The 13,376-nt window shown below is 44.5% G+C and overlaps 2 protein-coding genes and 1 long non-coding RNA gene across 4 annotated transcripts; 1 reads left to right on the plus strand and 2 right to left on the minus strand.

Moving 5' to 3' along the window:
* The first annotated feature begins 268 nt into the window (after positions 1–268).
* On the plus strand, positions 269–2,036 carry LOC118560113 (putative nuclease HARBI1). Its single transcript, XM_036130838.1, has 3 exons — positions 269–567; positions 698–787; positions 961–2,036. The coding sequence occupies exons 1-3, from the start codon at positions 326–328 to the stop codon at positions 1,931–1,933; spliced, it is 1,305 nt and encodes a 434-aa protein (XP_035986731.1). The 5' UTR covers positions 269–325; the 3' UTR covers positions 1,934–2,036.
* LOC118560115 lies at positions 2,034–3,638 on the minus strand. Of its 2 annotated transcripts, XR_004929078.1 has the most exons (4): positions 3,082–3,638; positions 2,940–3,002; positions 2,369–2,646; positions 2,034–2,280 (listed from the first exon to the last, which is right to left on the minus strand). It is a non-coding gene; the product is annotated as an uncharacterized LOC118560115 (long non-coding RNA). The 2 variants fall into 2 exon arrangements; XR_004929077.1 differs by having other exon boundaries at positions 2,036–2,280; positions 2,940–3,638.
* A 5,554-nt stretch (positions 3,639–9,192) lies between these two features.
* Positions 9,193–11,302, minus strand: LOC118556308 (protein fem-1 homolog B-like; the record flags this gene model as incomplete). The annotated part of the gene is given in 4 exon segments (XM_036130836.1): positions 9,193–10,465; positions 10,467–10,568; positions 10,570–11,060; positions 11,063–11,302. Coding segments are annotated over 4 exon segments (1,634 nt in total), but the record flags the coding sequence as incomplete, so codon positions are not given.
* Positions 11,303–13,376: the final 2,074 nt, after the last annotated feature.

A 13,376-nucleotide genomic window follows, 5' to 3' on the forward strand; every position in this document is an offset into this window, starting at 1 on the left:
TTTACTTATTTTCTCTTATTTTCCTCAGTATTGCAGAAATGCCCTGTAGATGGCAGCAATGCTGTTTCTTCCCATTCACAAATCGATACCTTTGCTAACAGTGTGACTTCCTCATTGCGTTCTGCATTAGACAATAGGCCCGTTTACACTACACCTAAAAACCGAGCCATGCCGAGACCAGTCCGAGCTTGGATCAGTTAACCGGGATAAAAACGGCCGTTTACACACAAGAGTTATCTCGGTTCCTTGGTTGCTCCTTGCCTCCTAGTGGCGATCTGCGGTACTACCGCTCTCTGGGATTGAAGGCGGGACTAAGCAAATCAAAATGGTGGCACCCGTAACTTTCAGGATGTTATGCTGGAGTATTCTTGTCATATTTCGGCGTTTGCGGAGAGTCAGGCGAAGAAGGCAACCACCGGTGAACCTATTTGAGAGAGTTGGATTTTGGGGAGTTGATGATGAGACGAACGAATGTCTACTCCGGGTTTACAGACGCCGGAAACAACAACAGACCCTGAGGTTTATCACGCTGCTAACCAGAATCATCTCCGGAAATCGTGTGGCACGGTAAGAAGCCAGTATTTTTAGGACTGTCTGAAATTTCATCTTTACGGAGGCTTATTTACTGTTGCTTCCATCGACCAGCTGATAACGTTTTATTATATATTATTCGGTTTTATTTTTGTTGTGCTTATAGAACTGTTTGGACGCGAGAGTGGAGCGAACACTGGTGGCTGTATATTGTAAGAGAGACGTTCAACCCTCAGCAATGGATCGAAAACTTCAGGTACTAATTACAGAAAAAATAGCGGATTTTCTCCCATTTTTATATGATAGGCTATTGTTTTGACACTATTATTTGTTTTGATTGATTGCCGAATTAATAAGGTGAGAAATGCACAAAGAACTGTGTATAATAACTAACACTAATATTGTGATAAATTTTTTTTTTTTATATAGAATGAGCTACAGAACCTTCCAATGGCTTTGTGAGTCGCTCAGGCCTTACATCTCCAAGGCAGAAACCAGAATGCGACGGCCTATTCCTGTGGAGCAGAAAGTTGGGGCTGTATTGTGGTTTCTGGGAACCACATCAGACTATCGCACCATTGCTCACCTTTTTGGAATATCCAGAGCCTCACTGTGCATCTTTGTCAAGGATGTTTGTGAGGCAATATGTTATCATCTGACACCACAGTTTGTGAAGCTACCCACTGATATAGAGGCTACAAATATTATGGAGTCATTTAAAGAAAAATGGGGATACCCTATTTGCATAGGTGCTATTGATGGTTCACACATACCAATTGTCGCACCGAATGAGAGACGAGTAGATTATTTTAATAGAAAGGGCTGGTATAGTATTAATATGCAAGCACTGGTAGATGACAGGTATATGTTTAGAGATATCTGTGTTGGATGGTCAGGAAGCACTCATGATGCCCGTGTTTTAGTTAACTCCCAGCTCTACCAGTTTTGGGAAAATGGTGTGTTCCCCCATCTTCAAACAGAAATCGATGGTGTAATGGTACCTCCCGTTATACTTGGGGATCCAGCATACCCTCTCCTACCCTGGCTGACGAAGCCTTATCCAGAAAATGCAGGGACAACAGAAGCCCAAAAAAAATACAACTTCATCCATAGCCGTAGCAGGATCGTGGTCGAGAACGCCTTTGGGCGGCTAAAAGGGAGATGGAGAAGGCTTTTGAAGCGAATCGACAACAACACATCAAATGTTCCGAATGTCATTGCTGCCTGCTGTACCCTACATAATATCTGTGAGACCCAAGGAGAGGATTTCCTTGATCAGTGGGCCAATGAGGCAAATCAGCCACCTAGTAACAATGTGGTTGATGGAGAAAATTATCCTGATATTGACAATGCCCACGATATAAGAAATGCTCTGTGTCGTTACTTTGCTAATCAAAATTAGCCTTACCTTGACTGAAGTATTCCATGTTTTGTAAATAGTTTATTACAGTATAGTTTCAGACATGTTTTTGAAATTACTGGTGTGGTGTGTAGTTTGAAAAACGTAATAAAGAAAACAGAAACAATTTTTGAATTCAGAATGATATGTATTGTAAATTTCTAAAACTTGAGTTATATATTGCACAATTACTGATATGGTCCATAGTTTGAAAAGTTAGGGAAAGAAGTAGAAGGCGATGGAGGGTTCAGGGCTTGTAGTTGTGCTGGTTGCTGTGGCAGCCGCTGGACCATCATCTGCATCAGTCGTATCTCGTGTTCCTGTTCCTGTTTTCTCAATCTCTCTTCAGCCTGTTAAAATAAAAAGCATATTCATTTACGACCATGTCAAATATACGTATATTACAATTTTTGAGTTATAAAAGAAATGCATTCTTACTTGAAGTCGATTTATTTCTACTTCACGTATCAGGTTTAGGTGCTGTTCTTGCTGCTGTTGTTGGTGGCGTTGGACTGACTCCTGTTGTTCTTTAAATGCTGCCAACCAGCGTTCATCAGAATGTCTCTGAGCATTTACGAAAGCCTCTATAGTACCATCTAGGGCTTTTACTAATTTGCTCTTCCTCCTGGTTTTAACTTTATGAGCCTCAGCAGCAGGAGTCTCAACAGTAAATTCAGCAACACGACTACCTCCTGGCTCCTCAGAAATAAAATTAGCTATTGATCCATTCAGAGATAGTTCATCATCCATTTATGTAACAAAAAAGCAAAAACAATTAATAAATACTTAATTTGAAATACATGGTCACTCTTTCAATTTAATCAATTTACAAATAGAGCTACTTCATTTAATGCCGCATTATAAGATTAAAAATATAAATGTTTACATTATCTAGATATAAATAATATAAAGATTGAATTTGACACATTTCGATTTTGCCATTTTACTACTGATACTGTAAAAAAAGTTGTAGAAGCATACATGTGGAAATGGTGTAGAGCCTACTTACCATCCTGTGTGCTGCTCAGGTTCTCAGGCTGCTCCTCGTGGTCAGATGTTGCATCATCGTCCTCTAACAATGAAAATGAAAGAAATTAATGAAAAAAATAAAAAGGTACAGAGTTTGGTGATTTTTGATCATCACAATCAACTCGTTGCTGTGGTATTCAGCGTAGAGCTCTCTAAAAGCACTGGAGGCCTCGACGGTGCACGGTGGCCCAACACTTCATCCATGTCATCATAGAATCTCCACGATTTTCTTCCTCTCCCTGACTTGTTGTTATGATCAATAACCTTTTTGTACTGTATCCTGAGTTTTTTTTATCTTCTCCCGACACTGTTTCGGGTCTCGGTCGTATCCCCTCACCTTCATTTCGTCCGAAATTTTTTGGAAAACTTTGTGATTGTGCTTATCGCCCTCCAACATCGCCTGGATAGCGTCCTCCGCCCAAACTGTAATAACAGCCGCAGTCTCGGCGTCATTCCAGGTCGCACCACGCTCATTTGAAGCCATCTTTAAAATGTAGCGTGGAGATGATTTCGGTTGTTGTTTACTGTTCTTCTTCTTCTTCTTCCTCTCCTTCTGTTTTACGGTGGTTGGCAAGCTACTACCGGAAGAGCATTACCGCCTACTACTGGAGTGTGTGAATCGGGACGTGCAGCAGCCTGATATGACGCGGTCTGCTCATGTGCTCTTCGTTATCAGGTATCCGGGCTAAAAAAAACAGTCTGAGACCTGCTCAGGAACTAGTCCACAGTTAGCGCGGTCCGGTTATGTTTAGCGCGGTCCGATTCAGTATGAGACAGTGCTTTAAAGCTACGAGGAGCTGGCACTGGAGACAGTGCTTTAAAGCTACGAGGAGCTGGCACTGGAGACAGTGCTTTAAAGCTACGAGGAGCTGGCACTGGAGACAGTGCTTTAAAGCTGCGGGGAGCAGGCACAGGAGACTGAGTCTTTAAGCTGCGGGGAGCAGGCACAGGAGACTGAGTCTTTAAGCTGCTGGGAGCAGGCACAGGAGACTGAGTCTTTGAGCTGCGGGGAGCCAGCACTGGAGACTGGGCTTTAAAGCTGCGGGGAGCCGGCACTGGAGACTGGGCTTTAAAGCTGCGGGGAGCCGGCACTGGAGACTGGGCTTTAAAGCTGTGGGGAGCCGGCACTGGAGACTGGGCTTTAAAGCTGCGGGGAGCCGGCACTGGAGCTGAGATTGAGGGCAGGTCCTCCAGGGTCCCCTCACGGGACTCGAGCGGAGGCGGACCCTCCAGATCTCCCTCCTCGTCGCCCGCTGGCGGCGGACCCTCCTGGGCCTCCAGCAGGGAAAAAGCAACAAAAAAGTGAACGTGCTGGTCTGGCGATGGATCCAAAATCTGGCCAGGTCGTACTGTAATGAACTGAGAAAGCGGACCCAGAATTCATCCAGACCAGCAGAGGTTCAGTTAGATCTTCTTTTATTAACAAAAAGCAAAACAGGGAAACAACCAAAAGGGACCGTCAATCCAAAAAACGGCACAAAAATAAACAGACTAATGGGGCAGGCAGGACAGGAACAGACAGGAACAGGATGGCTCAGATCACTGGAGACAAGGGGTCAAAAATCCAAAAGCAAACCAATAAACAAAAACTTGCAGGAGGAGACTCACCCAAACTCAAACAGACGACCTGGCACTGATGTCTGGTCACAACAGTTTATATAGAGCTGTGGGAGAAAAACACATCAGCGCCAGATGCAGGCCAAAGAATGTGCTGAATTTGTCCAGCGCTGCCAAGATTCCCCCAGCATCGCTGGATGATTCTTTATTTATTTCAGTCATCAGAGTGGAAAGTAAAGCGTAGTTGTCGAGGACAGATTTCACTGCACCTGTGCGCACCGTCCATCTCGTTGGGAAGAGAGTGCGTAGGTTAATGTTGCTCGGGGCCATTTCATTTTTTAACACTTGAAACTTGTTTTGTTTGGGGGATTGTCTCACAATCAACTTCTTGCCCGAAATCCAGTGCATCTCTGATGACTTTACATTTTTTCCCAGTATTTTGCAAACATAAATTAGGACAATGCGCAAAGCAATGCACATAAATGGCTGCAGGATTGTCCCGTTTAAAGCTTGCTGCAAGTCCATTCAAATGTCCAGACATACTTGCAGCCCCATCATATGCCTGTCCACGAAACATACTGGGCAAAATGTTGCAGCGGACAAAAATGTCGTTTAGTGCAGTGAGAATGGTGGAAGCCTCTGCCTTAGGTAAGTCAAATAGGCCAATAAAATCCTCGTGAGGGACATAACTGTCGTCAACCCAGCAGAACAGAACCACTAGCTGCTCTTTGTTTGAAATGTCTCTAGTTTGCTAATATTGCATAAAACTCCCCGCGAATAGGTGAAATAACCTGAGACAGTACCGAGCGAGAAACTGAACTAGAATTGTTCAACTTCTGAAGAAGTTGAAGAAGGCGCCCGCCTGGTGGTGGACATGACCGTCAAAGGCAAAGCTTCCGAGTTCCTTGGTCGTAGGCTCTCATCGCTTGGGGATTTTAAAATCAAACCTTCTGTTTGATAGCATAGACATGGAGACACTCAAGTCTAGTTACCCCAGGCTGTACAGTGGCCTGGGTGTGGTCCAGCAGTCGTATGCCATCAAGCTTAAACCAGGGGCCATACCTGTTTCTGTGAAAACCCCAGGAGGATTCCTCTGCCACTGGTGGACAAAGTCAGAGAAGAGCTCCAGCGTATGGAAGCCCTGGGTGTCATAAGCCGGGTGGAGGAGCCAACGGACTGGTGTGCCGGAATTGTGGTCGTGCCCAAGAAAGACAATAAGGTGAGGCTGTGTGTAGACTTGACTGGCTTGAATCAGTATGTGTGCCGTGAAAAGTAAATTCTGCCATCTGTGGAACAGAGCCTTGGAACACTTGCTGGGGCTAAACTGTTCAGCAAATTGGATGCAAATATGGGCTTCTAGCCGATTCCCCTTACAGAGGAGTCTTCAAAGTATACCACGTTTATCACACCCTTCGGGCGGTTCCACTTTAACCGCCTCCCATTTGGCATTGCCTCCGCTCCTAAACATTTTCAGTGCAGGATGGCTGAGGTCCCAGAAGGGTTGAAATGTGTCATTTGCCACATTAATGACCTGTTAGTGTGGGGGAAGGACCAGGAGCAGCATGACATTAGACTCCATGCCGTGCTACAAAGACTGGAAAAGGCGGGCATTACTCTAAACGTATACAAGTGCGAACTCTCCAAGGCTAAGGTGGTCTTTTTAGGCCATATCATTACAATCGAGGGCATCCATCCTGACCCGAGGAAAACTGTGGCCATCACAGAAATGAAGGAGCCCACAAACGTAACCGAGTTATGGAGTTTTCTTGGGATGGTAAATCAGTTGGGGAGGTTCCTTCCCCAGCTAGCAGACATGGATAAGCCACTGCGCGACCTCCTTTCAAAAAAAAACTCATGGGTCTGGGACGTGGACCAGGCAGCGGCGTTTGAAAAACTGAAGAATGCATTGTCTTCTCCTCCAGTGCTGGCCATGTAGGACCCCAACAGAGAAACTAAAGTGTCGGCTGATGCGTCATCATATGGCTTGGGAGGTGTTCTTTTTCAGAAATGGGGGGAGGAATGGAAGCCTGTGACTTACGCATCACGATCGCTCACTCCAACAGAACAGCGTTATGCACAGGTGGAGAAGGAGGCCCTGGGGCTCACCTGGGCATGCGAACGATTTAAAGATTTTCTGTTAGGATAGCTGTTCTGCCTGGAAACCGATCACAAACCTCTTCTGAGCCTACTTGGGGCCCAAGCTTTAGATCTTTTGCCGCCAAGAATTCAGCGCTTCTGGATGAGGCTGATGCGCTACACATATTCGATTGTGTATGCGCCAGGGAAGTCACTTTGGACAGCAGACAAACTGTCACGCTCACCTGTGACATCATGCACCTCCATGGAAGATTGAGAGCTAATGGAGAGCACTAACATTTATGTGGACTGCGTCATGGAGAGCCTACCCGTCAGTTCCTCCTATATTGAGAACTTGAAGGAACAGTTAAAAGCTGATAGTGTCTGCTCACGTGTAATGGCACTGTGCACTGAAGGATGGCCATCACATGCAAAGCTGGAGTCAGTGCTGAAGAACTAATGGCCTGAGCAAGCTACACTTACCGTGAGAGATGGCTTGTTACTTAAAGGCATGCGACTTGTAATACCATCGGCAATGCGGAATTATGTGCTTGCTAAACTACATGAGGGACACCTCGGTATAGTGAAGTGCAAAGCAAGGGCTCGTGAGTCTGTGTGGTGGCCAGGACTCAGCCAGCAAGTGAGTGACATGGTGCTTAAATGCAGGACTTGCATACAAGAGCGGCACAACAACAAAGAGGCACTCATGCCAACTGAATGTCCTAAAAGGCCGTGGCAGAAGTTAGGGGCAGACTTATTTACCCTGGAGAACAAAACATACCTGCTCGTCATTGACTACTTTTACAGGTATATTGAAATCGCCCTATTATGTCAGACCAGGTCCACTGATGTAATCACTCACCTAAAGTCAATTTTTGCCTGTCACGGCATCCCAGAGATTCTGATGTCAGATAATGGCCCACAGTTTTCTGGACAAACCTTTACGTCTTTTGCAGCTTCTTATGAGTTCACACATGTTACTAGCAGCCCGACATTTCCGCAGAGCAATGGTAAAGCAGAGCGGGCGGTCCAGACTGTAAAAAACCTTCTGAAAAAGGCAGGAGACCCCTACCTGGCTCTACTCGCCTATAGGGCCACACCTCTCCAGAGCGGCTACAGCCCAGCCCAGCTCCTTATGGGTTGGCGTCTCCGTACTACGGTGCTGTGTCATCCCTCTCAGTTGGACCCTGTACTGCCGGACAGCCTCAGGTTTGCACAGACGGAAAAAGAGAAGGGGATTGCTGATGCTGGAAATTATAACAAACGTCCCCGTGCTAGGACTCTCTCAAACCTATCACCTGGTGATGAGGTATGGGTGACCAATGCAAAGATGCAGGGGACTGTGCTCAGCAATCATTCTACTCTGAGGTCTTACCTGGTCGAGCTACCTGAAGGGGTGATGAGACGGAACCGCCAGCACCTCATACCTCTGCAAACACCAACGCAGGACGAACAATTGTTAAGCCTAATAGGTTTATCCTGTGAACTGGGGGGGGGGGGGGGGGGGGGGATTTCTAATGTTCAACAGGTTTGTGTGGGGGGATGTTTTGGAGCGGGAGTGAGGGAGAATAATAAAACGGAGTTGATGTTCGGAACACCGTTGAACACTGAGCTATATAGCTTAGTGCCGTTGAACGACTCACGCGTATATGTTATAAAGAACACAACACATGTGGGCAAAACACATTTAAACCATGACAATATATATATATATATATATATATATATATATATATATATATATATATATATATATATATATATATATATATATATATATATATATTTTTTTTTTTTTTTTTTAACCGCAGTGAAATAATTTTTATCGGTTTGATTGCTGCTTACTACCAGGATGCTGGATGCTTTGTCAGTGGATAGAGCGTGCAGCTTGACTGAGCTCGAGCTCCTTTCAGCAGGAAAACTCTGAGGTGCTTGTATAAAGACTCAGAGCACCCCCTGGTGCTCTGAGTCTTTATACAAAAAGAGAGACCAGCTGCAGGGAAAGTGGATGGACGGACACTTCAGAGACAGCTTTCAGTGTGAAATGAGAGAAAGCCTCAGTATATCTACGGGATGTGCCTGGGAAGGCTGAAGTGTCCTCTTCAGGCGAGGTTCATGGTTTGAATATAATAAAAAATATATTTTGGTTTGATCCTCTTTGTTCATATAGGTCCTTAATATAAATGTCACGCTTCAGTGTTTTCGGACTTCTTATGAGAAACCTCTCATCTTTCCTCGCCCCGTGGCCAATCTCACAATTCCTCTCGAGTCAGCACAGTTTGACCCTCTTTAGCAGAGCCAGTGGAACTAAGGACACTTTAAAATCTTCAGCTGGTAATGCTGTTAGAGGCATTTAAGACTCAGAGAAATAGAAAATCTAAACCTTATCCCAATGACTTTTTAAAGCAAATTTTAAATAAAATACTTAAGAACAGAGGACCAAAACATGCTTAGCTGTATAAAATATGTCCACTGCTTTGACCTCTCAGCCCAATTGTGTCCAAGCTTTTTTTTCTCTGCACAGCCTCCTGAAATTCTTTAAATAAATCAAACAAAATAGTTTAATGCTAGAAATAAGATTCAGGAGTGGAATACAGGGAATCTAAGATAGGCGTGCTATGCACGTCTTTAGAGGCACTCCTTTATTTAGTCCAACAATTTTTTCTTCATTCCCCTGGTGCTCAGGCTGCAGAATGTTAATAAAATGGCACACATGACAAAACGGAAAGAAAGAACAAATATGACAACACCACTGCTGCCTTCTCTGCATCTCAAGAATAAACGTTCAGCAAAAATAGCAGAAAACTTTGGCAGAAACTTAAAAAGGGGAGGAGGGGTGGGCTGGGCTTTCTCTGGTTTATTGCAACAATGAGCAACTATCCACATCAACCAGAATAGATGTTTTGCAAGAGTTTCATGTCTGCAAAAACAATAATTCATAAGAAATAGTTTTTAATATTGCAAAAATGCTTAAAAACCTTTACTGGTGAACTACATTGTGCACCAAATGAATCAATTTGAAAGCACCAACATGGTTGTCCTCATGTCTGTTGAGCCTTCTAGTCTCTGAGTTCAGTGGAACTCCACAAACTCTTCCAGAGTTTTGGGGATCTGGTTGCGATATGTGATCTGGTGTTGTCGGACAGCGCGGGCTGCCAGGCACTTGAGGCTCATCTTCATCTGCGTTTTCAGCAGGATTTCAGACACACCTGTGGTACTTTTGTCCAGCGGTGTCTTCTTCTGCTTGTTGGTCATGTCTGTGTGGGCACCAGCCTCCACCAAGCTGATGATAATGGCATGTAGTGTGAGGAAGTCACTGATGGGTCTGTTGTACTGGACAATCACATGAAGAGGAGTATTTCCTTCATGATCTACTGCATTTACCTGTGCACCGCAGTCCAGCAGCAGCTTAGTCACCTTGGCATTGGGGAAGCTGCAGACATCATTGGTGTGAAAATCATCAACAGGTGTGCTGGAGCTGATGGCCAGGTGCAGCAACGAGGAGCCCTCACGTGTCCGTGGGTCTAGCTGGATTAGGTCGTAAATGTGCTTGTTAATCCTGGCTCGCTCCTCATCACCGCAGTTAGTCTTAGTGGAGATGCAGGCCAGATAAAGAAAAGTAAAAATATTTGACTCATAATTGTCCATGGCCTGCGGCAGCTCGGATTCAACTGCTGCCTCCATGCGAGTCATGCTGCGTTGAATCTCCAGAACACTGCAGCTCAGGACCTGCTCCACCGCCGAGGCCAACACAACTTCGTTCAGGTGGACCATTTGGGAGAACACCTGGGCAAAGCGCAGCAAATCTTTGTGTGTGTTGCGATTCCCCTTCTGCCGGAGGTGAAGGGCATGAAGCCACAACTTGATGCACTGTTTCAAATTCCATGTTATCTGCACAGACAGCCCCTCGGTAAATAATGGGATGCGACAAGTCGATGTTGTCTGAGCCCATGATACGCTCCCGAATCATCAGCCCCTTCCATGTGTAAGGCGTCCCTGTCCAGTCGGATAGCTTCCAGCTGCTGGAGCGTTCGACACTCTCTCCGCCCCCCATAGGCTTCAATGGGTGGCAGCAAACCCTTAACGATGATGTTGTCAGGGTCGCGGTATCGCTCCGTCATGGCCATATGAAGGTACTGATATGTTTTCTGTATGTCATAGTTCTCCCTGTCATTGGCAAAAGACGCTCCCAGCAGCTCCAAGGCCTCAATTCGGCTGTGAGGGTCGCAGTCAGCATGAGCCATCAGCAGCTCCACCACTTCAGCTTTACAGCTCTCTGCGGCTACCTTTAATGGTGTCATGCTATGTCCATTCATAACCATGGCTGCATGGGAGTCCATTAACTCTTTCACAATTTCTAGATGACCTGCCTCGGCTGCAAAGTGCAGGGCCGTGGCCCCGCAATGAGCCTTGGCATTGACATTGGCCCCCTGTACCAAAAGGAACTTCACCACATCCACATGGCCCTATAGGCAGCTATCATCAAGCAGGTGTTGTTGAACTTGTTAGTGATGCCGATGTTAGCGTTGTGTTCCACCAGGTAACGGACAATATCCAGTCGCCCATCGAAGCAGGCCGCCCGGAGGGGAGTGGAGTTGGTAATGGTGGTGTGGTTGACATTAGCGCCGTGGCTAACCAGCAGGTGCACCACCTCAAAGTGTCCTGCTCCGGCAGCACACCACAGCGCCGTGGCTCCATCAATGATGTAGCTGGAACACACAAAGACACTAGATCAAATATTAAAGACAGTCATAGTGCAGACAGGAGGTCACCTGACTCCAAGCTGCAACTCTTGAGAACAGCCTTGAGTTCACAATCAAACTTCTGACAAGAAACATTTATTTGGGAACGATTTCTAATTAAAATCAAAGAGAGGCCCTTCCCATTTTGACTCTTAAGATTAGACTTGAAATCTTTGTTTTTGATGAGAGATCGTGGTTCGGGTCAGAGATCACCATTTTTAATCCCTTTTTCAGTCATAAGCTTCTCTTTCCCACAGCTCGGGTCACAAGTGTATGAACAAACACGCAAATTAGCTGATGGCATCACACCCCTCCTGCTAGAGGAAACCCTGGGGTTTTTCCGTGACACGAAGGGCTGCATTTGTTTTAAAATATGCTGTATTTTAAACACTGACTGAATAAAAGAAATTGTGGGTTTTCTCACAGGTTAGTAAATGTAAACATTTATAAAATGTAACTAAACAGAAACCTATCAGGTTACTGAACAGAAACAAAAAAGGTTAGTTTAAAATATGTGAAACATAATAATCCCCACAAAATCAGTGTTAAAGTTAAGCAGTGTAAAGTAATCCCACACCAGACTCCATTTGGACCGCCTCATGTTGCTTCTGTCATGACTATTTTTCACTCCAACAACTAGGCCCGTTTCTCCAATTCACCGTACTCGCGTTCTCGTCAAGTCTGTTCTCGGTAAGAACGCAGGAAGATCGGACTTGACGAGAACGCGAGCACGTATTGTGCATTGGAACAGAAGCGTACTCGTGACGTCATCACACCCGCAGCTCTTGAGCATTTCTTTAACGTTCAAAACTATTTATACACTACACCATCATATCTTATTGAAAACGTTTTTTATTTAAATTAATTTTTAAAAAGTATAAAAAATATCTAAAATAATTACAGAACTGTGGGTATAAAACAAGCAACAGGGGGAATTTCTTTGTGGGGAGTTGTAATAGTTGTAGTTGCAGAGGCGATTGATCTTCTTTAAAAATCAGCATTTTGTAGAAGCAAAATGAGCAAAACGAGCAATATTGCTGTTGCTTCGGTCGTTGGTCAGCTTTACCAGCAGGCTGAAGAGGAGGTGATGCAGTTGAGGAGGCAAATCCGAGCAAGGAGAAGATTGATGCGGCAGAGGAGGCTCAGAAGGCAGGTTTTGCTCATCCATCTATTGCCAACTGGTAGGCATTTTAAGATTGACAGCCTAGTTCCTACTTTTATCTTTAAAAAAAAAAAAAAAAAACATTGAGGATGGTATTAAAAACGTGATCAGGTTGAAATTGTGACTATTTTTCCTATAATTAATGAAAATGAAGACCCAGTTTTAACATTAATAACAGTAGGGTTAAGCTACTTTATTGCACCTCCTGACTTTCACAGCATTGATCATTAAGAAAGGGAAAAAAACATTTTTATGTCTGTCCACCTTTACAGTGATTAATCTATAAATTATGTGCAGTTAGTTCAGCCCATTTTTTCAGTGAAATGGTAAAAATACCAGAGAAGGGAAGCCATTTGTTACATTTACTATACATTTTACCTTTTCTTTCTTGAGAACTATAATAATCTGCATGTTAAACAGGTATAGTTTTATGCATAGAAAAGGTGACAAAAACCAATTATGGTAACATTTGGCATTTTTTATTTACAGGAAGAAACAGAAACAAAATATGTGAGGATAAACACCTCTGTGCTGATCCTCCAAATATTTTTTAATGAAGGGGACCTGAAACCAGCCTTCAGGCTAAACAGGGCCACCATCGTCCTCCTCCTTCAGCTGCTGCCCATCAGAAGGTCCATGGATGGCCACAGGAGATAGAGGTGCTGGTGACCCTCTACTGGCTGGCCTGTGGTGCATCCTATAGGGAAACAGCTTGCCAGTAAGATCTCTTACCTTCTTGTCCTTAAATAGAGCCAACAATGACACACAATTGATACATAGATTATATTAATTGGATAGAAGATTAAGACAGATCAGCAATTACCTAAATTACAAGTTAATTTTATATTTGGTACAGGTCTAGTGGAGACACGCTACAACA

Source organism: Fundulus heteroclitus, unplaced genomic scaffold (genome assembly GCF_011125445.2).
Source record: "Fundulus heteroclitus isolate FHET01 unplaced genomic scaffold, MU-UCD_Fhet_4.1 scaffold_39, whole genome shotgun sequence".
NCBI classification, from domain to species: Eukaryota; Metazoa; Chordata; class Actinopteri; order Cyprinodontiformes; family Fundulidae; genus Fundulus; species Fundulus heteroclitus.